Source organism: Ceratotherium simum, chromosome 17 (genome assembly GCF_057802395.1).
Source record: "Ceratotherium simum simum isolate JZ-2026a chromosome 17, ASM5780239v1, whole genome shotgun sequence".
Taxonomy (NCBI): Eukaryota; Metazoa; Chordata; class Mammalia; order Perissodactyla; family Rhinocerotidae; genus Ceratotherium; species Ceratotherium simum.
Window position 1 is genome coordinate 61383906 of NC_141916.1, and position 23132 is coordinate 61407037.

Genomic DNA, 23132 nt, shown 5'->3' on the forward strand with positions numbered 1-23132 from the left:
CACTGAGAACTCAGTCCTCCCTTTCATTCATTCCACATCTGGCAAGGGAAGAACGCAGCCTAGACTACATTGTCGTGTCCCCCCTCCCCCTCTCTGGAACTCACTGAATTTGTTCCTTTGGGAGGAACCCTCAGAGATGGAGTGGTGTGGTGTAGTAGTTTTGGTGTCACGTTTATGGGTTAGAATTTGGCTCTGGCATTTGCTAGCTGGTAACTTCAGGCAAGTTTCTTAAACCTTTCTGAGCCTCCATCAAATGGTATCCCTAATAACCACCTACTAGGATTGTGGGTATAATCAAGCCTGGCACATAGGCTGATGTTAGAAATGGGGGAAGGAGCTGTTATTACCAGGGAGTTCTGAAGCCTCTGCAGTTTTATCTAAGGGTCCTGGCCCTGCCCCCTCTCTGCCGAAGGCTCAGGCTCTGCAGCCCCACTTAACCCAGGGCATCCTGAACACTGGAGCTGCTGTTCTGGGATCCAGAGGGCTCACAGTGCTGCCTCAGGGCGTCCTGATCTCTGAATTGCCTCCTTTAGGAGTGGCATTTTCCCACCGTTCTCCACTCGCTAACTTACTGCCCATCAAAAATAGCTCCAATGAAAGGAACTTGGGTCCCCGGAAGGCCGCGGCCAGCCCTGAGCTTGGAATTCCAGGGTAGGAGGGGCTTCCAGGGCTCTTGCACTCACTCCCAGCCCTGACTCCAGGCAGACACCCCCTGCAGTGGAAATCTGTTAAAAACCTGAGCACATCAAGGAGGCCTTTGCTGACATCTAACTTCATTTTCCTTCCAGCCTATTCCCCACCCTGCCTGAAAGAGCTCTCCAGGATGGATGGCAGGGTCCAACCAAGCCTCCCCACAGCCTTCCCGGCTGAAAGCTCAACCTTTGTGTTGTGGTTGCACAAATCTTACTTTCCAAACGGAATTCACCTCTCACGTCTAGACCCTTTTGAGGTTTTGTATTCCCTCCTTGGTTCAGGTGGGAGGTGGGGTGGATGGGAGTGGAGGCCCATCTAACGGTTTGGAAGAACGTCAGCAGCCAACATTCTCCTGATTTAGGAAGAGGAGGAGGGAAATGAAGGTTGACACCCAGGGACACTATGTGTTCTCTTTTTGGTAATCCAGAAAGACACTAGTGTCTTTTTAGCCAAACAAGTACCAAAAGGAAGCCTCAGGGTGGAAGGTGGCAAGATGTGGGGGTGACGACTGGGTAGGGGTGGGAAAGGCAGAGGGAGGGCATGAGAGTTGGATGGAGAAGTCAGTTTTCTGGAAGAGGATGTTAATGACAGGTGCTTGCTCTGGAAAATTGAGATCTCGGCCTTACTTCTTGATTTTACCTTGCTGGCAGAGACCTGGTTACGCATCAGGCCAAGGGATCCTGGCCATTCATTCATTCAACAAATAATCACGACGACTTCGCTGGGTTAGGAGTTGGAAATACAGAAGTAAAATACACAGCTCTCTACCCTGAGGGAGTTAATAGTTTAGTGGAGGATTCACTTAGGTAAACAGACGGTTAGGGTGCAACAATACAGGTAAGTAGAGGGTGCTACAAGAATACAGACAGGGAGGAACTTAATCTACCTGAGAGAGGTGAAGAGGGATTCAGGAAAATCTTCCCAGAGGAGATGAGAACTGAGCTGAAATCTAGAGGGTTAAAAGGAGTTAGCCAGTCCGGGAAGCAGGAAAAGGCTCCTAAGAAGAGGGAATAATTTACTCAAAGTCCCAGGTTCAGAGAGAGCAAGGTGGGTCAGGAAAATGACAGAGGGCTTTATGACTGAGATGTGGGTGTGAGCAACAAGGCTGGGAAACGAGGCAGAGGCTGGATCCTGAAGGTGATGGGCAAGCCGCCCCAGTGGAGGGTGAGCCCATGTTCTCTGAAGGAGTCTTACTGGCTGTGCCTGCCAATGGCAGTCAACGGCTGCATCATCTCTCAGAGCCCAGGCTCAAGAGTAAGCCGCATAGTCGTGCTGGTGGAGGTGAAGGTGAGGGTCAGGCAGGTGGCAGAGGTTCTCAGCCATCACGATGGGGCACAGCTATGGTATTCTTGGATAGTTCAGAGGATCAAGGGTTCTTTCCATGTACTTTGAGCCTATGACGCTCAAGTCAGGAATTCCTTCACTGCTTCTTGACAATGGGCACCTGCAGGGTGGGGCAGGGCAGGGCAGCTTGTTTGCGGCCGTATGCCAGTTATATTTAGTGCAGGAAGTAAAGGGCAATACCGTTCCAGAAGCAACGACTAAGTGGGAAGGGAGGGAAAGTGACAGGCTGGAGAGGCACCGCTGCTGGAATTTGGGCACGTTGGGAATCTGCTGGGTCTACCCAGTCTGAGGGGGTGTGGGACCTCAGTATGACAGCCCAAGGGAGTGTTTTATTGCTACTTCATATTACTGAGAATTTAAAATGGATCTGACTAGGCAGAGAACACACTAATCCCAAACATACCACCCCTTGCCCTTTCCTAGGGAAGCGTGCCACACATGCAACATTCTCCTGCTCCCTGTTCATACAAATTCCCTCCTCCATTTGGTGCTGAGGGTAGGGGGAAGAAGAAGGCACAGCGGGAAATGTCATTTGCTTTGAGTTTATTCTGCTTTGACCTATTGGGACAGCACTATGGTTCCCCAAATTCAGGTCGAAAGGGAACCATCAGGATGAAACCCTTGGTGAGGTGCTCCATGTGGACTTACAGCTTCTCCCACGTGTCCAGTAATTGGATGGTCAAGCTAACTGTCTGTTTCAGGGCAAGGTCTCCTTTAGACCCCCCAAACTGTAGCTTGGCTTGGTGGCTTCCAGTGGTGCAGTGATGCCGCATCACGCAGGAAAGTGACCGCAGCCACAGGGCAGCTTTACGAAAACCTCTTGCAGCTCAGCTACCTGAGCAGTCCATTTCTCCCCTCTTGCCACTCGACTTCTCCCTGATCCTTTCCTTCCCTCTCACATTTCACGAGGCAAAAGGGTGACCTAAATTAACTGCTCCTTCCTTGCCGCCTCTTTTAATCCCTCTCTTTTCCATTCTCCCTTCCAGTTCTCTCTTACCCCATTCTTCTCCTCATGAAGCTACTAAGACACTATGTGTCACCTGTTGGCAGGTTGGTACTTTGTCCTCCCAAGTGTTCATCAGTCGCTCTCCCATTGCACAGCTCCAGAGGACACATTCGCCTTGTGCTTTATGTCCTCTCTAGGGGGTGCCTTTCACATATGGTACAATGTAAATGGTGCCTTCTGCACCTGTGTACCTCAGTCGCCTTCGTTTCAACGTGGGACTCAAAAGCCTTCAAAGCAACAAGTCTCTTAGAGTAAGGCGAAAATGTTGGCCTCCTGGTGGAGATCAAGTTCTTAGACTGGACATTTAAGTCTGTGACTAATGCCTCTGTGAACTGGTGTCTCCCTGCTACTGTTAACCAGAGATTCAGAACCTTGTGACATAGAGATCCTAAATCCTCCCAATCCCTCCTCCAACCTCACCATTCATGACTCCCCCACACGACCACATCTGCGCGAGAGTGACAATCTGAACGTGCTATGTGTCACCCTGACTCCACACCCTGGTCCTGGCTTTCCTCCCAACCGGATGCCTTCTTTCTAGACCAGAATCCAATGTGATCATTGACGCTCAGCTTCCCATTCTGCTAGAAACCTTCTTTGTCCACCCCAGGTCAGTGACATCTCTCCTCTATTCTCCAAACTCCTTCAGAAGTCTGTTCCTCTCATCTGACACTTGACATCAGATCACACCAACCACTGCTTAAAAACAGTGGCTTCCCATTATAATGAGAATGAACTTCACACTTCTTGTCCTTATAAGGCCCTGTATGATTTGACTCCAGCCTAGTTCTCTGACTTCATTTCTTCCTGCTCTCGCCCTGGTCCACTCCCCTTCAGCCGCGTTGGCTTGCTCTCAGACTCACCACGTTCATATTCCTCTCAAGGCTCTGCACTTGCTGTTCCCTCTGCTTGGAGAGACTCTTCCCCAGACATCCAGGGGCTACTAGAACATAAAATCTATAAGGGCAGAAGCTTTTGCTTTTGTCGTATCCACCATTGTACTCCAAGTGGCTTGAACAGTACCTGGCAACGGTGGGTGATCAATAAGTAAATGTTGGATGAAAAGTACAAATAATACATTTGTATTGCTCATCTGTCTCCTCCTTCCCTTTGTTCCACCTTTCCTTTTGTATCTACTCCCTCTCCCAATCATAAGCATCCTGAGGGCTTATGATTTGTATCCCCTCAGCATCTAGCCCAGTGCCTTAAGGAAGGTGCTTTAATAAATGTTTGTTGACAGAATGAAGACAGGGGGGTGGGGGGCAGAGTTCTTTCCCGCCTTTCTCACTCAGCAGGCTCAGCAGCCTGTAAGGCAGGAAAAGAGTAACCTTGTCCTCCCGGGGCTGCACACCCTTTGATTCAGCGAGCCAGCCACCAGCCCCAGCCTCTGGAATGTCTGCTCCCATCGCAGCAGAGCTGTTCTTCACTCAGATTTCCCTTCTCACCACCACCGCCATCACTTTCTGAGCTGGCTGGACTCAGAGAAAGGGAATCTGACCTCCTGGAACTGCGGCTGCCCCGTCAGCACACATGTTGTCGTAGGAGAAAACAGGTTCTGCTGAACTAACTGCACTTTTTACAAAGCGAGATCTTCCAGAAAGATTTATTAAAAGACCGTGACTTTAGCTGTTATATTTCAAAGACGGGGCAGACATTTAGGTGATAGAGTTAAATATTCCAAACTTACCTCATCCTCCCTCTCTCTCTCAAGGGTGAGCATTCTGTTCCTCTTCCAAAACCCTGTCCTTCTCCATATTTGGGGATCTGGAATGGGCACTCAGGGCACAGCCCTGTCTCCTCTCGGTGTCTGCTGGGAGCTGTAGTTCCCAATGAGGGATGGCTGCTTTTCCCTGACCAGCAAGTGGCTGTCCTTTCTCAGGAGGACAGAACAGGAGCCCTGTATACGGTGGGATGGAAGAGTGCTATAGAAGGCTTGCTTTCTGCATTCAGCTCTCTGTGAGCTGGTTTTGAGCAAGGCACCTCTCTTCTGTGGCTCCCTCTTCCCACCTGTAAAATGGGGATAATTATCTCTCTCTTTTCCCAACTGCCAGATTGTTTGTTGGGTGGGGTAATTAGCCAGCACCCACTAAATGCTTTGAGCTCATTCCAGCAAGGAGTGCTTCATAAATAAAAATTGTTATCTTTAAAGAGGAAAATACTAATTTTGATTGCCTAATTGCCTCCACAAACCAACTCTTCGCCTCTACATCAAAAAAATGCTGCTTAATTCCTTGTGTGTGTCTCCACCCACCCTGCATGTAATGGCTTCCCTGCGTGTCCCATTTTGTTTCATCAGCTCTAGTTTCGTATCCTCAAGAACAAATGCTTTCTCCCTCCTCTCTGAAAGGAAAGAATGAGACAGGTCAACTCTGACCTACGTCAAAAGCACAAGAAAGTCATGAAGAAGGGATGATTTGGATCTGATTTGAGCTTCACAAACTTTACCTCTTCCCAATTCGTGCATGAATGTGACAAAGAGCTCTCAGTCTCTGTTCTCTCTGAATAAGGACCACAGATTTCATTGCTGCAGGAAGGATTTTTGAAAGATCTTAATAAGAACTCCCTTCTTTGGAGATTTGAAAGAACAGTACTGAGACCCAGCACCCTTAATTAGAGGAAAGAGACTGGTACAGTGTAGTGGAAACAGCAGCAGCCTTACAATCAGAATGGTTAGAATCCTGGCTCTGAGAACTTAAGAAAATCATTTCACGTCTCCAGCCTTGGTTTCTTGAACTAGGAAATGGAGATAACAATATATGGTAGACCGTTTTGCAAAGTGCTGCACAAAGTTTAGTTGTTATAAAAGGCAGTATGATGCAGTGGTTAAAAACAGGAATTTTAAAGTCAGACACATTTGGATTAGAATTCCCCTGGATTTGCTGTGGAAATTTGATGAAATTACTTGATCTCTCTAAATCTTACCTCTATTATCTCTAAGATGGGGATAATGAGGATTACGTGAGACAATGCATATAACGGACCTAGCACAGAGCCTGGTGCACCCCAATTTCTCCAGAAATGTAGTTATGACTATTATCAATGTGTTATGTAAACATAAATGTAGTTCTGACTATCGATGCATTATCATTACATTATGATTACTTTTCTCACTTTTGATCATCTCGCTTTGTAATAATCAAATAAAATAATGTAAATGTATGCTAAAGTTGTAAAGTACTACACCAATGTGAGGAATGATTAGAATTAAACACACAAAGAAGGGAGAGGGACTCCCCAGAGTTCTTTTTCCAGCTTCAGGGTTATATGGGATCAAGGATGTACAATTGCTTTTTAGCTACAAAGAACTATAAACATGTAAATTGTCAGTAGTAACAGCAGGGTTATTTGTTTCTTGTTTTAGGTAGTGGGTAATACCCATATCCCACTGAAGACTAAAAAGGAGTCTCGTGACATACTGTGAGTGAGGCAGGTTATAGTGTAAGCATGATTATGGCCAAATACACATATCTACTATGTGTGCTTATGGAAGGATGTTCATCAAAACGTTAAAAGCTGTCATTTATGAATGGTGGGATTTCAGATGATTCTTATTCTCTTGTACTTTTCTGTCTTGTTTGGATTATTTTTACTCTGGGTATATATCATTTTAACAAAAACAGTTAAAAGATAAATAAAAAAGAGCAGATATCGAACAATCAGATTTCCAGTTGTAAAACACTAGGAGGCTCCATCAGATGGTCTTTTAACCTCAGAGAATGTTTTCTTAGGGAGGGAAAATGGAGTTTCTGGCCACAAGGAGTAGTTTGTGAGAAGCATAATGACAAATGCCTGTGAAGAGAAGTCAGGGGAATGAAGTCCCTCCAAGATGGCCCTGGGAAGAGAGGAAGAGACGGCCTTTTATGTCTGTTTATTTCATAGGCTGTGATAACACGGTGGTTTTGATCATAGCCTGTGTACACATGAAATTCCTTGTTTGCTATGGTAACAGGCGATTCCTGTTTTTCCTATTCTTTCTGGTCCATTGGACTCGGAAGTCAGAGAGGAGAACTGTGAACTCACCCACTGCTTCATGCTGCCCATACTTTTTGTCATGAGGGATTAGGGGAGGGTGTGGTGAACCTACCTGTAATCTGCTTCCACTGTCCCGCTACATTTCAGACCCAGACGCACAAACAACAAACTCGCTCCCCCATGGGACACAAAATAGAAGGGATGACAGCATGCCTTACCATTCCTGATAATCTTCCCAGAGAACTTCCTACAGGTAAGTCCGCACAAGCTTGGAAGCAGCCTGTCTGTTGGGCAGCCCATCCCCAGTGAGGACAAAAGACCTGGGCTGTGGGGAAGGGCAGGCTCTTTCCTATTGCCACAAACAACTGAGATTGTCCCCAGAAAGAACTAAATGTCTTTGGACTCAACATTAAAGCCCCTTTAAAGTGGAGCCAGGAACAAAGAGGGCTGCCATGTCAGGCCTGCAGGCTGTAAAACTGGCACACCTCCGGGGTGCCCTCCACACAGACTCGGTGTGAGTGGCGCCTCCTATAGTTGTGCTGTGTGACTCCCGGGGAGGGGGATTTTTTCTGAGCATACTGACTTGCAGAGAAAGGGACCTTCACAAAGCCGAGCAGACTGCAGCTCGGCTGAGGAGTCCTTAACAATGCTTGAAACGAACTCAATTGTTGTCTGTATAAAAATATGCTCAGACACCTATTCTTCTCATCTTACTAATCTTCTGGTGTCTCATCTAGCATCACTCTAACTCGGCTCCAGAGGCAGGTGCTGAGTGGTCAGCATTTCTATGGAGCAAGGCACTAGGCCAGGGGTGGGAATTCCAAGATGCCCTCGAGGTCACAGTCTGAGAATAATAATCAGAACAAATACAAAAGCAAATTGCAATTCCTTTTATTTATTGGATACTTATTATTTTATTTCTTTTAGGCCCTGGACACAGGGGACAGGGTGAGCAAATGTTTGTTTTACTTGCTGTAGTCAACTGAGTAAGAAATCCAATTTTAGGGTTGACTAAAGCAACCAGAGTTGGTAGGACTGGAGGCCTGCCCTTGAGGTTCTTTGAGGTTCTTTCCTTTCTTTCTGCTCTCACCTGGATAAGGTATAAAATCAAGATTTCTGGAAACCCTCCCAACATTTCTCTTTCCTCCTGCACTACCCAAATACCTTAAGCAGGGCTTGCTGACCCCAAATTCCATTTCAGGAAATGACTTGGGATGTAAATATTCTGTCAGTAATTCCCAGACTTTTCAATACAAATGACCACTTTTAATTGCCCCTCCATCAATCCTATGTTCAGAATATTTTGCCTCCTAAACAAAATCTATTAATCAATAACATTTGTTTCATTATCTCAGGTAAATGTACAATTTCTTCTTGAAATATGAAAGCTGTGTTGAGAAGCCCTCCATCCCATTTTCCCCTGAGGGCCTGCTAAAGGAGACACTGCAGGTTCTGAGGACCACTGCTGCTCTCCACGTAGGGGAGGGAAGAACCCCAGTGTGTTGGGGGTTAATGGCCGGCAGTGCTCCAAGTCCTGCTCGTCCCAGCCAGCATCTGTGCATTAACAGTGAACTTTGATGTTGTGAATTACCCCAAAGTAATTAAAGGCAGAGACTTTTGAGCCAGTGAGGAAAAGATTTTTAAGTGAAGGTGAGGCCCTCTCTGGGGCAACATGGGACAGGGCATGGAATGCTGCATTCTTCAGCTGTGTGATATCAGGCTGTTGCTTAACCTCCCCCAGCCTCAGTTTCCTGGACTGTAGTATGATAAGCTTCCTTCCAACTCTAAAATTCTATCCCTCAGGTGACTCAGTTTATTCAATTACTTCCTGGGAAATATGGAAGACAGCACTAGAAGGAACTGCAAATTACCCATAGGCAAGAAGAAAGGCCGAGGGCTCAGTATCTGGAAAACCTTTATGTGTCTCTCTTTTTTGTGGGCCTGGGTTAGGGCATATATCTCTTCAGCTTCCAACCTTTGCCCACAGTGCTCACCAGTGAGGGAGCCTGAATGTCAGGACCAAATGATGCAGGCCAGCTGAGGAGAGGCGGAGTCCCTCCGGAGCATTGCATGCTTATTGTTTTACACCATGCTAGACCGCACAGGGATCCTGAGATGAGCGAGACTCTAACCCTGTCCTCAGGAAGGGCACAGCTGAATAGAGGAATGGCACAAATAACTAGAAGGAAACACGGAAATTGGGAAGGACCCACAGAGAGGCATAAAAAAACAAAGCAAAAATTGGGAGTTTGAAGGAAGGAGTGATTAGCTTGAATTACGGGTGATCAGGAGAGACTTGGGGAGGAGAGAGCATCTTTCTGCCCTTCCGTGATAGAGCCAGGGCTGACTTATCCCCAGTGAGCATCCACTACTTGTTTCATTTTTCAAGCTTGGTCTGGCACGATGAAGATTTGCTCAGCCTTCTCCGAGTGAATCCTCTGACTCCTGGGGTGGGTGAGAAAAGATGGAAATTGGACAACAGGTCTCCGTTGAGAGGCTCCTGCAGTCACCTTCAGAGCAGGTGAAGAGGAGCTACGGACAGGCCTTTGAAGAATGCCCCTGGGTTTGGGATTTGGTTAGAAATCTCCATAATTGTTTTAGCTTTGCCATTGAAACCAGGTGTTTTGAGCTTGGGCAGTTTCTGAGCTTTAGTTTCCCATCGATAAGTAGGAACAATACTAATATACCTGTGTTACCTTGCTCACAGGTTTGCTGTCACGCTCAAATAAGATAAGTGAAGCTATCTTGTACAACCAGTATTAGGTATTAGTGAAGAAGAGACTCTGGAGCCAAACTGCCTGAATGTAAGTCCCAGCCCTGCTCCGCACTTCTTGTGTGACCATGGGCAAGTCACTTCGCTTCTCTGTTGCCTTGGTTTCTTCACGGACAAAATAGGAGAGACACTAGCACTTTTGTCACAGTGTTGTTGATATTAAAATGAGTTACATGTCAAGCACTCAGAGCAGCACCCAGCACATAGTGAACACCGTCCTACACACAAGGAGCCGTCCTTATTACTGTTGTCAAGTGCTGTACAGAATGATTATGATGATTACTTCTTAGACACAGAAGGAAAGTCAGAGTTCTGCTGTGTCTACATAGAAAGGAGCAAACAGGAAGCATCGAGTTTTGCCTTGAACTCCAAGTCCAGGCTTTAAAAAAGAGCCATGAAAATGCCATCTACCTGATGAAGGTCTGGAGCAAGGCAGGCGCAGCCCTCGACCATCCTGTAAGATCATCATCTCCACCCTACCGATACTTATCGCTTTGGCTTGCTTCTGGGCAAAGGTCCACACTAGGCACGACTCTACTGCATCCAGAGCTTTACCACCGATGTCCCTGTACTGAGGGGCTCTGGGTGGGTGAGATGTGTTCAAAGGGACAGCTACGGATGCTACCTATTGTCACAAAAGGTAAAACCAGTAGAACCAGACAGCAGAACAGGCTGTCCTGACTGCACATGTGGGCGTCTCTGACCTTTGCAAGAAGAGTCAAGAGTCAGATTCCAGGTCAGAAAGTAAGATTACAGAACTTTGAGGTGGAATGAGATTCTTTCTTCTCCTTACTCATTCCCCAATATATTATACCATCTCACCTTCTATCAGCCTGAACTATTCCAGTGATTGAAAGAGTTCTGGGCCGGCCCTGTGGCTTGGTGGTTAAGTGCGCGCGCTGCGATGCTGGTGGCCCGGGTTCGGATCCCGGGTGCGCATCGAGGCACCACTTCTCCGTCCATCCTGAGGCCGAGTCCCACATACAGCAACTAGAAGGATGTGCAGCTATGACATACAACTATCTACTGGGGTTTTGGGGGGAAAAATAAAATAAATAAAAAAAAAAAAAAAGAAAGAGTTCTATGGGCTGTCATATGATCTCCTCTGATCCTCACACCGCCCTGTGTGGCAGGTGTTGGTATCAACATCCTCAGATGAGCAAACTGAGGCTCAGAGGCATTTGATGACTTTCCAGAGGTCACTTGGCTTAGTCACTGAAGGAACCAGGATTCTAAGTGGTGTAGCTCATCTCCCAGTCTAGAGCTCTTTCTGCTACAAAAACACCGACTCATCGCCAGCTCAGAGCAGGTTGAGCCAATCCACATCCTCAGGTTCAGGTGATGCATTGATCCACTGAGCACCCTGCCGAATGGAGGGCAGAACACTAAGTTCTGAGCTTGGGTGTCAGTTAGGGCATGGCTCATAATGTGGATTTTGTGTCTCACTCTACTAGTTTCCCCCAAATGGAATGATTCCAACAATACAAATATTAACATGGGTCAGGCCTTATAGCTCTGAGAGCACTGTTCTTGTTTCCACTCTTTATTTTACCCCAAGGGGAGGTTTCCAAGCTTGCATCATGAGCCCTGAGTCACGAAGACTGGTTGAGTCTATGTCATACCTGTTCACTTTCCCTCAGGGGAATAAATTTACTTATGTTTAGGATTGCTGTGTCTTAGCTTGAGAAATTCTGGGTACATTCAGACATAGAGGAGACGGTGGAGAGCCACAGATGATGTGTTGAGGAACCAATTTGTGGGCACAACAGTGTGCTCAAGGTAAAGTGGTGACATTCAGACCACTATGAAGCCCTGGATAGTCAAAACTTGGGTGAAACACAGAAATAGAACACAATCATATTTTTATATGATTTTTTAGCAACCTCTCACTTCCTTAAAAATCTTGACCTTATTCTGGCGGCCACAGCACTACGTAGGCAAATTTGTTTCCGGCACGTCTGCTTCTTTTAAGGCTGTGCTGCCATCTCCTGGAAAAATTTGGGAATAGCAAGAAACTTCTTTGGGATTAAGGAAGGAGCCTTCTCCAGGTAGCCATCACTTAGAGGGGGTCTTCCTGGAAGTGAAGTGATGTGGTCCTGCCAGTCTCAACTTGCCCAGGCCTGGTCAGGTCTATTTTCTGACGCTCCTACTGCTTTCCTGGTTTTTCAGGAAAGATTTCTAAAGTCAGTTCTGAGAAACAGTTTTTTCTTTTTTTTGCAGTCCAATAATTATGTTATTACTAATGATCACCATCTGATGTCAAATCTGAGGCAGAACTGATAAACTATTTTGGTACCTTCAGCCTTAGACTCATTCACATTTTCCAGAGGTCTCCACTTGCTTCTGGAGTCTGCTGTGTGGGATGAATACTGCCTGGTGAGGAAGAGGGACTTAGGATACAGCTTCTCACGAATGACACTGAGAATATGTTGGTCCCAAGGGCAGTGTTCCCAAATGAATAGTGATCCTACTGACAGAGGCTAGTCCTGAGCAGGAGGGCTGCATTTTCTCTCGTCTCTGCCCCCAACCCTGGATTTACTGTTAGAAAACAAGGTCAAATCTAGATACCAACCTTACCCCTCCACTGTTGTCACTCCTAATCTCTCTTCTCTACTTTATTTCTCCTTAGTATTTATTGCCATCTGACATATTGCTGTATGTATTTTACTTGTTTATTTTTTATTTTCTGTCTCTTTTCACTATGATTTTAAGCTCCACCAAGGCAGACACTTTTGTCTCTTGTTCACTATGGGATCCTCAGTGCTTGGAACAGGGCCTGGCAGCTAGCAGGTGTTCAAAAAATATCTGTGGAAAAAGTGAAGTCCTGGCTTTATCACCTTATATTGATGACAGTGTCCGTACTTTTCTTTCCCCAGAGTCTGATGGGTCTGATGTTTCTGCCTCAGCTTTCCATGAGGACTTTCTGCAGCGAGATGGAAGCCCTGCAGCTGGGTGTGTCTGCTGAGAAGGGAATGTATGCGCTGAGCAGCCACTCACCTGAGCCTGGCCTGTCTAATCTAATCCCAGGGGGGTAAACAATTCTAGGGAACCTTTGGAGAGAGTTCAAAAGGTAGGGAACTGGGGAGAAGGTAAAGCTGAGAGGGTTTGGTATAAACTTGGAAGGCACGGCAAAGCCCGAGTGAAGCACAGAATATAATAATAAATGTAATTTATGTATGTGTACAATAATTTACCAATTATTACTGGAGCTATAATTTATCAAATAATTTCTCTGCTCCAGTACTTTATTATAAATTGTGATACACACTGTCTGGCCTCGGTTTTCATACTGTCTCTATTTTATATGAGACCACGAGGGCCCAATGAGCTCGTGTCACCTGCTTGTGCGATGCTTGCGAATGCCCCGAATAGGAAGGATAGACTTCGTCCTGTCCTGATAACAGAATAGTCGTTAAATATATGCCTCTGTGCCAAAAGAGCCTTGGATTGACCTCGTTTTTGTCACTTACTAGTTGTGTGACCTTCAGCAAATTATTTAAAACAGCCCCAATTTCCTCCGTCGTAAAGCGGGGCCACAGTCGTCCTTAACTCCCAGGGCCGAGGCAAGAACGAAAGGGGATGGCCGCCCCGCGCCAGGCCCGGCACGCACAGGCAGGGGAGCTGGGCCCGCGACGGCGAAGCGGCCCGGGGAAGGGCCAGCCCTGGCGTCGTCGTGCCTTCCCCGGCCGGCCCTCCGCCCGTCCTCACTGCGATCGCGGCAGACGCTCGGCCTCAGAGCCATCACGCAGCTCCACTCCCATTACTGGGATTTCTTCTGTCCGGCCCCTGCCGGAACTGGTTAATGACGGGACCTCCTCGTCTCACCACAGCCTCCGCTTTGCTGTCGCCCGATGCCGAAGCGGTTGTGCCCGCTTGTTTTCTCCCGGGACGGTGACGGTTTCTACGGCGCGGCACCGTCGGGCCTGTAGCCCGAACGCCGCCATCGGCATCAAGAGGTCTGCCCCCCGGGGAGCGGGGAACTACAACTCCCAGACTGCCCCGCGCCGACGCGCCTGCGTTGAGCGGCCCTGTTCGTAGAAGGAACCCGGGGCGGCGCTCCCGGGGCTAGTGGGTATCGGTCTGTGTCGTGAGCCAGAGGTGCTAGGGCGGGTACTGCGTGCTGTGGCTGTTCCGCAGGTCCAGGCTGAACCGTAGACACAGTCCCCTCCTCTTCCTTCCCCGGACGCGGCCTCGGGGAGCGCTCGAGGAATGAGAACTCCGGCTTTTGTCCTAGGCCGGCGCGGCGGCCGCTCCGACGCGCGGGGAGACGGGGCCTGAGCCCCGGCCGGCATGAGGAGCGACTCCCCGACCCCTGCGGCCCCGCCCAGGGCGCTCGGGGGGCCCCTGCGGAGCAGCGAGCCGGTGCGCGCCGCCCCGGTCCCGTCGGCGGCCGCGGCCCTGCTGGAGGAGGCGGCCGACCTCCTGGTGGTGCACCTGGACTTCGCGGCGGCGCTGCACGCCTGCGAGCGCGCCCGGCGGGCCCTGGCCGACGGCGCCCCGGCGGAGCAGCCCGCGGGCACGTACGTGTGGCGCCGTGCGTTCCGGGACCGTGGGGAGGGACGCGGGTCCGGGAGGGGCCGTTCCCGGGCTGCTCGCCAGGAACCGTGCGCCTGGATTTCGTTAGTGGTCCTCTCGGAAAGCCTGGTTGGTCATCTTGTTTCCATTCTACAGAGGGGGAAACTGAGGCACTGCACAGTGAGGAAGAAGTGGGCAAGTCGTGTGACAGCTTAGTGGCAACCCTGTTCCAGTGTAGCATGGCCTGACGGGAAGGTAGTGTCACATTATTTCAGTAAGCAGCTGGTGGAAGTCCTCTCCTAGGTACACGGCCCTCCCCCGAGTTGTTCGCTTCTGACCTTGGCTGATGAATGGGAATGGGGTACAGGGCAGGAGTAGTGTTCTGGTCCTGTTGAAGGATTGGATTAAAGAATCCGAAGAAAACCTTGGCCCTGCGTTGCTCTTTCTAACGCTGCTAGCCTCTTCCGGTAGTTGAGGGCATCGTTTCCCTATGGATTGTAAAGTTGCGTTAGGCCACACTAGGGAGGTGGTGGGTAGAATAGTCAAAGCTGACCCCGGAGGCGGAGGAGCTGGGGAGCCCTGGCTGTGTTTTTAGGGGTTGGTAGGGGCTGACGGGGTCAATGCTGAAGGCTGAGATGCTGGTGCCTGGAGGTGCGCACTAGGTGGCGCTGCACGGCCAGTGGTGGCGTTGTTAACCTGCGCCGGGTGCCGGCCTCGGCGGGCTCCGCTCCAGCTCGCTGCGCTGCGCGCGGGTGCCGCACGGTGTCCTTTTCCCCTGAGGATTAAATGAACCCTTCCTGTTAATTTAAGCCCGATTTTACCTGGATACAAAGATGTGTGTTGGGCAACAGTTGTTTTCCCTCTAGAAGGTTTACAGAAATTTTTAACTCCTGGGAAAAAGGGCAGTTTTCTCTGTGTCGGGGCGCACGAGAGCAATTGAAGTGGTAAGGCCGCTTGAAGGCTGCTGGGGAGGGTAGAAGTGATGGCTGCTGAGTTGGGAGCTGGGGAGAACAGTCGCAGAGTGCAGGTGGGAACGGAAGTGGAGGGGAAACACTGCTAAACCGGAACTGGTTCTTCTGCTGGCAGCTCCTCGGAGGTGAAATGCTCCCTCTGTGTTGTGGGGATCCAGGCCCTGGCAGAAATGAATCGGTGGCGGGAAGTGCTGTCCTGGGTCCTTCAGTATTACCAGGTTCCTGAAGAGCTGCCCCCCAGAGTCCTGGAGCTGTGGTAGGTCCTTATCGCTGACTCGCTGCATCCGTCCAGGAACAAGAGCGTTTTCACACCATCTCCTGAATCAGTGCCTAATAGCTCCTCTCTTCCACTTCCCTGCCATTTCCCTCCAAATCGAATTCTTTCCTTGTTTTTTTTTGTTTTTTTCCCCAGACCTCAAAACATAGCAATAAAGGAAGAGGAAAGAAGAATTTAAGAGTGGGGTAGGGAAAAGAGAAAGAGAGGGGACACTGGGAATAGATGTGCAGTGGGATGACAGAAGTGGAGTGTGTCAGCTGAGAGAGCTTCTTGCTACTTCTTAGGAGTTCCTAATTCTTATCAGTGTCAGCATCCGATAGGGAAGGGCTGGGGCTGGGGGAGGGGTTGGATAGGAGAAGTGTAGAGGTTTTGAGAGGTGGAGCACTGACTGTTCTTTTTTGGGGGATTGTGTTATTTGGGGCTGCAGTGTTCTTTTATACAGCAAAATGCAAGAGCCTGGAGCCATGCTGGAAGTGGTCAGTGCCTGGCTCCAAGACCCAGACAATCAGGGCCTTCCAGAATACAGAGCCTTGGCAGAACTTCACCTGCAGCGGGTTCTGCTGCCTCTGGGCTGCCTGTCGGAGGCTGAGGAGCTGGTGGTGGGCTCTGCAGCCTTCAGTGATGAGCAGCGGCTGGACGCACTCCAGGCCATTAGCACAGCAAGGCAACAGCAGAGACACCAACGCTCTGGCTCTGAGGAGGCCCAGAAACTAAACCAGCAAGGTAGGACATTATCCTTCTGTGGCCTCTGTAAAGTGGAGTTGTGGACTTTCCCCTGGACCTTGGGGTCCATCGTGATGTTCTGGGGAGCTTGCCAGCAATTCTTTGTATGAGTAACATCCAAATCACAGAATAGGAAACCTGTTGACTTGCTTAAAAAGCCAAGCCCTGATCCTCTGAACTTGGCATTGGAAGGAGAATCTCTGTATGGGGAGGTGGTGCCTGGTCTCAGAACCTTGACTCTTGTCTCCTGAAAGTCACCTTCTCCTTGGAATCCTCTCATTAGGTCTCTTGCCTCCACCATGCTGGCCTGGGTGGGGTGTTACTCCTCTAAATGCTGGCCCAAAGACAGACACAGCTGAGGTATGCTTGGGGATAGTCAAAGGAAGATAAGCAACTAAGATTATAACTTGACTTATGAGATAAAAAGTACTTTTCCTCAGCTTGGGCCCCCCGTCCAGCATCCTGTCTGCCTGCACTTACTAGACCTCTTGGGTGTCTTCTTCAGTGATTGGTGTCCACCCCGTTCAGAGGCAGCCCACCTCTGCCCGTTAGAGTGCAGTTTTACAAAATGGCTTCTATAGGGAAACCGCTTGAAGACCCACCACCGTACACGTGGCTAGCACAGGGTACCTACACAGGGTTTGGTTGGGTGTGGGAGTTGTTTTGTTACAAAGAGACTTTAAAGGTCCTCTACTCCAGACCCCTCCCTGGACCTTGAATCCTTCTCATCGCTTTCCCTCGAGTGACCATCTGGTCTGTATATGAATACTTCCCAGGACAGAAAATTCACCAGCTCCCGAAGCAGCTCATTCCATCTATGGATAGCTCTGTAGGGAAGTTCTTCCTGATGCTGAATTTAAGTTTTTCTCCTGGTATTTTTTGCCCACTGATCCTTGTTTTTTCTCTTGGTAATGTATACAATAGGCCTAATCCCTTTTTTACATGAAAGCCCTTCAGCTATTAGGAGACTGTAATCCTGTTCTCCAAAATGTTTTCTTTTGGGTGCTTAAGAACATGCACTTGTTGAGATAGGATCACTTCTTTACAAATAGGTTGTTGGCTTCAGGGATTCCCTGTGGCTACCCAAACCCTCTGCCCCTCCACTCCCTGGGGAGGAAGGGGAGGAAAGGGGTTTGATGCCAAGTTCTGTCCCTTTTGCTCTACTCTTACCATCAAGCTCAAAGCTCAGAAGCAGGGAAGCTGATTCTCATGACTTCTTCTGAAGTTATGCTCTGTCTCCCTGGGCAGGCTCCTTCTTCCACAAGTTTCTGTCACTATTGCTGTTGCTTCGCCGGCTTTGGGACTTTGCAGTGAGCCACTTCTTTTCCCTGCCCTTCAAAAAGAGCCTCCTGGCCGCCTTGATCCTCTGCCTCTTGGTGGCAAGGTTTGATCCAGGTAAGTGAAGCCTGCCTCCCCTCCCACCCTTCCTGGGGAAGTGGCAGTTGACAGGAGCTGGGCCCATGGGAACCCTCCAGGGGATGGAGCTACCTCCTGAGTCTCTTCTAGAAGGAGCGGTTGCTGGACCCGAGCAAGAGTCAGCCCCAGCCCACCTAGAAGGAGTCCATGAGAGCAATCTGGAGAAAATCCACTCTACCCTGTTCACCCTTGAATGTTGACTCTGGGCTGTTTAATTATCTACTGTATCCAGGGGTGAACACTGAGTAGAACCTCAGAATTTAAAAGAGAAAATCTTATCATAATGTCTAAAAAAATTTGTGTTAATTTAAAGCATATTAAATTGTAGAAATACGTATACATTTTAGAAAATGTGGAAAATATAGAAAAGTATAAAGAAGAAAACAGAAATCACCTATATGCCTGCTATTGTAATGGTTATACTTTAAGTCTTTTTCTATGGATATAGATACAATTTTGCATGTCATAAATATTCTTTAAAACATAGCTTTAGGTGGCTAAATAATATTCCAATTTATAGAAGCTTCCATAATTGATTTAATAGCTCCCTATTGTTGGACATTTGATTATTTCTTACTGTTTTCTGCCGTGCTGTGAAGCAGACATGAGCTTCCTAAGTGCTACTGGGAATGACCTTGTTGTTTCCTGAGGATTAACTCCTCAGACGGGTGAGCATTGGGCCAAAGGTTAGGCCCTCACTATTTTAGGTTTTTGTGTGTTACTCTGTGTGAGTTATGATCTAATCTCTACTCTTCTCATGAATTTAGATTTAGAATAGAATTGTATAACTTTCAAAACTGAAGGGAAAGGGGTCGGCCCCGTGGCCTAGTGGTTAAGTTTGGTGCGCTCTGCTTTGGCGGCCTGGGTTTGGATCCCGGGTTCGGACCTACACCACTCGTCTCTCAGTGGCCATGCTATGGTGGTGGCTCACATAGAAAATTGGGGAAGATTGGTGTAGATGTTAGGTCAGGGTGAATCTTCCTCAGCAAAACAAAACAAAACAAAACTGAAGGGAAAACTGGAAACCCTTATTCCAGTCCCTTCATTTTTGTCTTTTGGGTGGGAAACCTCGGAACCAGAGAGAAAAGTGGCTAGCCCAGGGTTACACAAACAATTTGTCAATTTTCAAAACTGCTGGTTCTTGGTTTAATCTTTAGATCCTCCCGCGTCCCCATGCCCCTCTCTCTCCTTCCGTGAGCTCTTTGTGCACAGCTCACAGGCGTCTTTTAACCCCTTTGCTGAACACTGAGCAGGAGTGCCCACTGAACAGCTCTGTCTGCTTTAGGAAGAGTCCCTCATTAGCTCTCAGGAAAGCTAAGGGTAGTTTGTGTTCATTCCTATCCACCCTCTAACTTTCTACTTTGTTCCAGAGACTTGATAAAAATTTAGAGAATTTTTTTATGGTTCTTATAAGCCCTTTAGTCTCATAAAATCTGGTCTCCTAAGTGGGGATGGCAAGGGGCCATTTGAACTTGCTGTTTCTAAGGGTGCTCAGAGCTTCTTCTTTTTTTTTTTTTGTGAGGAGGACTAGCCCTGAGCTAACATCTGGTGCCAGTCCTCCTCGTTTTTCTTGAGAAAGATTGGCCCCGAGCTAACATCCGTGCCCATCTTCCTCCACTTTATATGGGACGCCGCCACAGCATGGCCTGACAAGCGGTGCATTGGTGCGTGCCCGGGATCCGAACCTGTGAACTCCGGGCTGCTGAAGTGGAGCGCGCGCACTTAACCGCTGCGCCACTGGGCCGGCCCCCTCAGAGCTTCTTGAAAGTGCCCTGGCCCAACGGCCCTGACTGTTGGTGGCAGTCTTGACTTATTGCAGTGGTGGTGGCTTGGGAGTGGAGAACCCACGACTGGACCACAATTAGAACTCGGTAGAAAGGATATAAAGAGGGCAGATTGTCAATAGCTTTCTGTGAGAAATAACATTTTTCTTTTTAGGAAAGAAAAAAAATCAGTTAAAAAAATCAGTAATTCAAATAAGGAAAACAAACAAACCAGCTCAGCTTTAATTCCAAAGAGGTAGCTTTTGCTTCACTTTTTTTTCAATATAATTAACTTATGATAAAAATAGGTAATACTGTCACTAGCTCTAAATTTAAAAGATGCAAAAAGGAATGTAATGAAAAGTCTGTTCCCAAATTTACCTCCCAGAGGTAGCCACCATTACCAGTTTTTGTATTTCAAAAAGTTGGATTAAAACATAATAAATTTGGATCAGCAAACTTACGGTCACTGTAATCCAAGTAAAGAAAATATATCCCAGAGGATATATCCTAGAGAAAGTGAAATTCTTTATTGTTGGGGAGGGGAGGAGGAGCAACTATCATTAGGCATCAAAATACGCTTTAAAAAAATCATGCCTTCTCCAAAGGCGATAGAGTTTCCAAGGGATGGGACGTGGGGCTGCGTGTGGTGGGAGGGAGGGAAGCACACTGACCACAGTCTTTCCTTTTCCCTGCAGCTTCTCCTTCTTCCCTGCCCTTCCTCTACAAGCTGGCTCAGCTCTTCCATCGGATCCGGGAGGCCGTGTTTCGTCCTCTCGGCCAGCTTCCCATCCACGACTGAGGGGTCTTCCTCACTCACCTCACCTCTGCCCCTCACGTCTGCGGCGACAGAAGCAGAGTAACTCATCCGTGTCAGCCTATTTGTTTTGCTGGCTGGTTCCCTGTAGGAGTGGAGCCAGCCTGATTCTAGAAAGAGCTGATCCAGTCAGGTGAACTGTATCTTGCTGCCTGAATGCTCTCTCCCTCGCACCACACTTGGGCTTGTGTTGGTAGGTAATGTGGAAACAGAGTGGGACCAGAGAGCACAAGTCCTCCAGAAGAGTCCCCCCGTATTCCCAGAGGCCCCTTGTGAAGGAGGAGTTTGGGAAAGGAGAGTGCATTCATGAACATTCCATCTTTTTGGCAAAGGCACAGGGTGGATTTTTCAGGTCAGGGTGTTAATGAAACTGGAAGTTCAGGAAGTCCAGTCTGATGGAGTGATCCTTGGCCTTTCACTTCCTTGAAAAACTTACCTCTGAAAATCGCCCTACAGGGCAGGCACTTGAGTAGTCAGAGTGAGATCTGAGAAAGCCTCTTTCTTTTCTGTGCTCCTCTCCACAGATCTGGTTTAGCTATTTATCAGTATTCCGTTCCCATGGTTTTGCGATAGGCTCAAAGCTGCTTGGGCCCTCTCTCTGTTCAGACCAGGGCCTGGCTTTCAGAACCACCTGGGTGACCACTGAAAACAAAGTAAGGCTGCTCAGCTCCCCTCACTGGGTAAGTGATCTTGTGTGGTGCCTCTCAGGCTTCAGCTCAGTTTTCCAGGTTGTCAGTGGCCAAGCCCTGCTCTATTACACTCGGTGTGTCTCCTGCCCTTTCCCTGCTGTCAGCCCTTTCTCCCTGCTCTGCAGTAGTAGTTTTGTACCTTGTCTGATAGCTTTTGGACCAGGTTCTGCCTGTGTCCTTGCCTCCTTGGTATGCCTCCTTGGTTGCTGGTTCCTCCCTTTCTATATCTTGTTGTTCTAGTTATATTCTATTGTTTGTATAATGCACAAGTTTTTCTGCTCGTGGGGCCTTGGAAAGTAGGCCAGCCTCAGAGCCTGATGAGCTGAAAATGGAACTGGGTAATCAGGTGAGCTAGAAGCCGTGTGCGGAGGGGTTGGGCAAAGGGGAGACATGGGTTTTGAAGGCAATGAACAATTTTATTCATTGTTGTGGGGAGGAGGCATTGGGGCTTGAGCGTTTGAGTAGCTGAATGTTTCACTGTTTTCTGTCACTGGCTATAAGAGTCTTACATGTCTCTGTGCAAGTAAATGTAGAACTGCTGTCAGGGTGTGAAAGGCTTCCAGCAGGAGCCAGCCTTTCTGCAGCTGAAGGCCAGCAAACTACCCCTGCTGGGACCTCCGGCAGTGATGATGCCAAAAATATGGTAGCTTTTCATAGGCTGATTTTTAGGAGTTGCAAGTCAACAACTTCTCTTTAGTAAGATGGGTAGAGTAAGTAAACTTCACAGGCCCTTGGGAAATTAAGTCCCTGGGGTGTGGTCCAACTCTGTAGGAAACATATGGGCTTTTAAATAGTTAAGAACCCTGGGGAGAGGAAGGGAGGCAGGTAAGCTTTGAGATCTCTCTCCTTCAGAATGATTTCTTAAAATGACAATCTGGTCCTGTTCACTACCCTAGATAAAACTCCTTAACGACTTCCCATGGCCTCCAGGGTAAAACCCAGATTCTTCTTCATGGAATTGAAGGCCCCTTATGCACTGGTTTGGGCTGACACCTCCACTTTCATATGGGGCCTCTGTTCTGTATGCACGCTGCCCTCCGTCTGCTTAGCCAGTCACAGTCTCTGAACACTGTGTGCTCCCCCACACTTCTGTGCCTTTCATACCTGCTATTCCCTCTGGAAGGTCTGGCCTCCCTTTTTGCTTGGTGAGCTCCTCAACCTTCCAGACTTACTCAAGGGTTACCTCTGGGAATCCTTTCCCCATGTTCCCTGCTTCCAGGCCCCTATTTCATATCCCTTCTGTGATAGGACCCAGTGGCCTTATAATTGTGAAATTCTTTGTTGCCTCCAGTAACTGTGAGCCCCCTGAAGCGAGGAGTGTGGCTTGTTGCAGTGTTTGCGGTCGGGTCTGGATCCCTGCTCCGCCTCTCACAAGGTGTGTGGCTGCTAGAAAGGGATTGCACCTCTCAGCCTCAGGGTTCTCATCTGTAATTTAGTTCTTTTCTCATAGGGACTTTTGGATGAGTAAATGAGATCTTTATGAAGTGCTTAGTGTGTTATCCTGCCCCAAGTAAGAGCTCCTGTGAGGGCTAGCTGTATCCCCATTGCCCAGCCGAGTGCCTGGGGATTAGAGGTGTTCAGAGGTGTTTAAATGAATGAGTTGATATGACTGACATGACAAGAGATCTGTGTGCTTTTGGTGAGCGTGTGGATTTTGTATTGTGAAACTCTGAGGATACAGAAGACCTGGCTGCCCAGCTCACTTTTCTGTTCTCTGCCCTGAAGTTCCCCAGTACTGTTCTGCTTCTAGGCCTCTAGGTCCTCCGTTTTACGTTTGTTTTGAACTCTTCAGAGTTGTCCTCCTAGTCAGACAAGGAACTCAGAGCCAAGACTGCTCCGATGACGGTGCCCTTTCCTGAGGATGCAGGCTGGTACTCAGATCAGTATCTTTAATTCTGGGCTTAATGGGGTCAGGAGCAGAGTGAGGCCTTCCTTGTTAAGACGTTTAAGTGCTGTGCTGTCCACCACGCTAGCCATTGGCCACATGTGGCTTTTGAGCACTTGAAGTGTAGCTGGTCTAAATCCAGATGTCCTGTAAATGTAAAATACACACCAGCTCTCGAAGACTTAGTGCTAAACAAGGAATGGAAACAATAATTTCTATATTGATGGCATGTTGAAATGACAATATTTTGGATATATTGGGTTAAATAAAATCTATTATTAAAATTAA

General features: G+C 48.2%; 1 protein-coding gene across 1 annotated transcript; it reads left to right on the plus strand.

Annotated features, from left to right (window-relative positions):
- Window positions 1-13826: 13826 nt before the first annotated feature.
- On the plus strand, window positions 13827-23132 carry PEX26 (peroxisomal biogenesis factor 26). Its single transcript, XM_004438845.3, has 5 exons — window positions 13827-14308; window positions 15390-15530; window positions 15979-16274; window positions 17523-17669; window positions 20152-23132. Exons 1-5 carry the CDS (start codon window positions 14079-14081, stop codon window positions 20253-20255), a joined length of 918 nt encoding a protein of 305 aa, XP_004438902.2. The 5' UTR covers window positions 13827-14078; the 3' UTR covers window positions 20256-23132.

Bases quoted from the DNA above. Each gene is read 5' to 3' on its own strand.
- PEX26 (XM_004438845.3), top strand. From the start codon at position 14,079: ATGAGGAGCGACTCCCCGACCCCTGCGGCCCCGCCCAGGGCGCTCGGG. The intron at 14,309-15,389 runs GTACGTGTGGCG...TTCTGCTGGCAG, and splicing joins GCGGAGCAGCCCGCGGGCAC to CTCCTCGGAGGTGAAATGCT. The intron at 16,275-17,522 runs GTAGGACATTAT...CTCCCTGGGCAG, and splicing joins CCAGAAACTAAACCAGCAAG to GCTCCTTCTTCCACAAGTTT.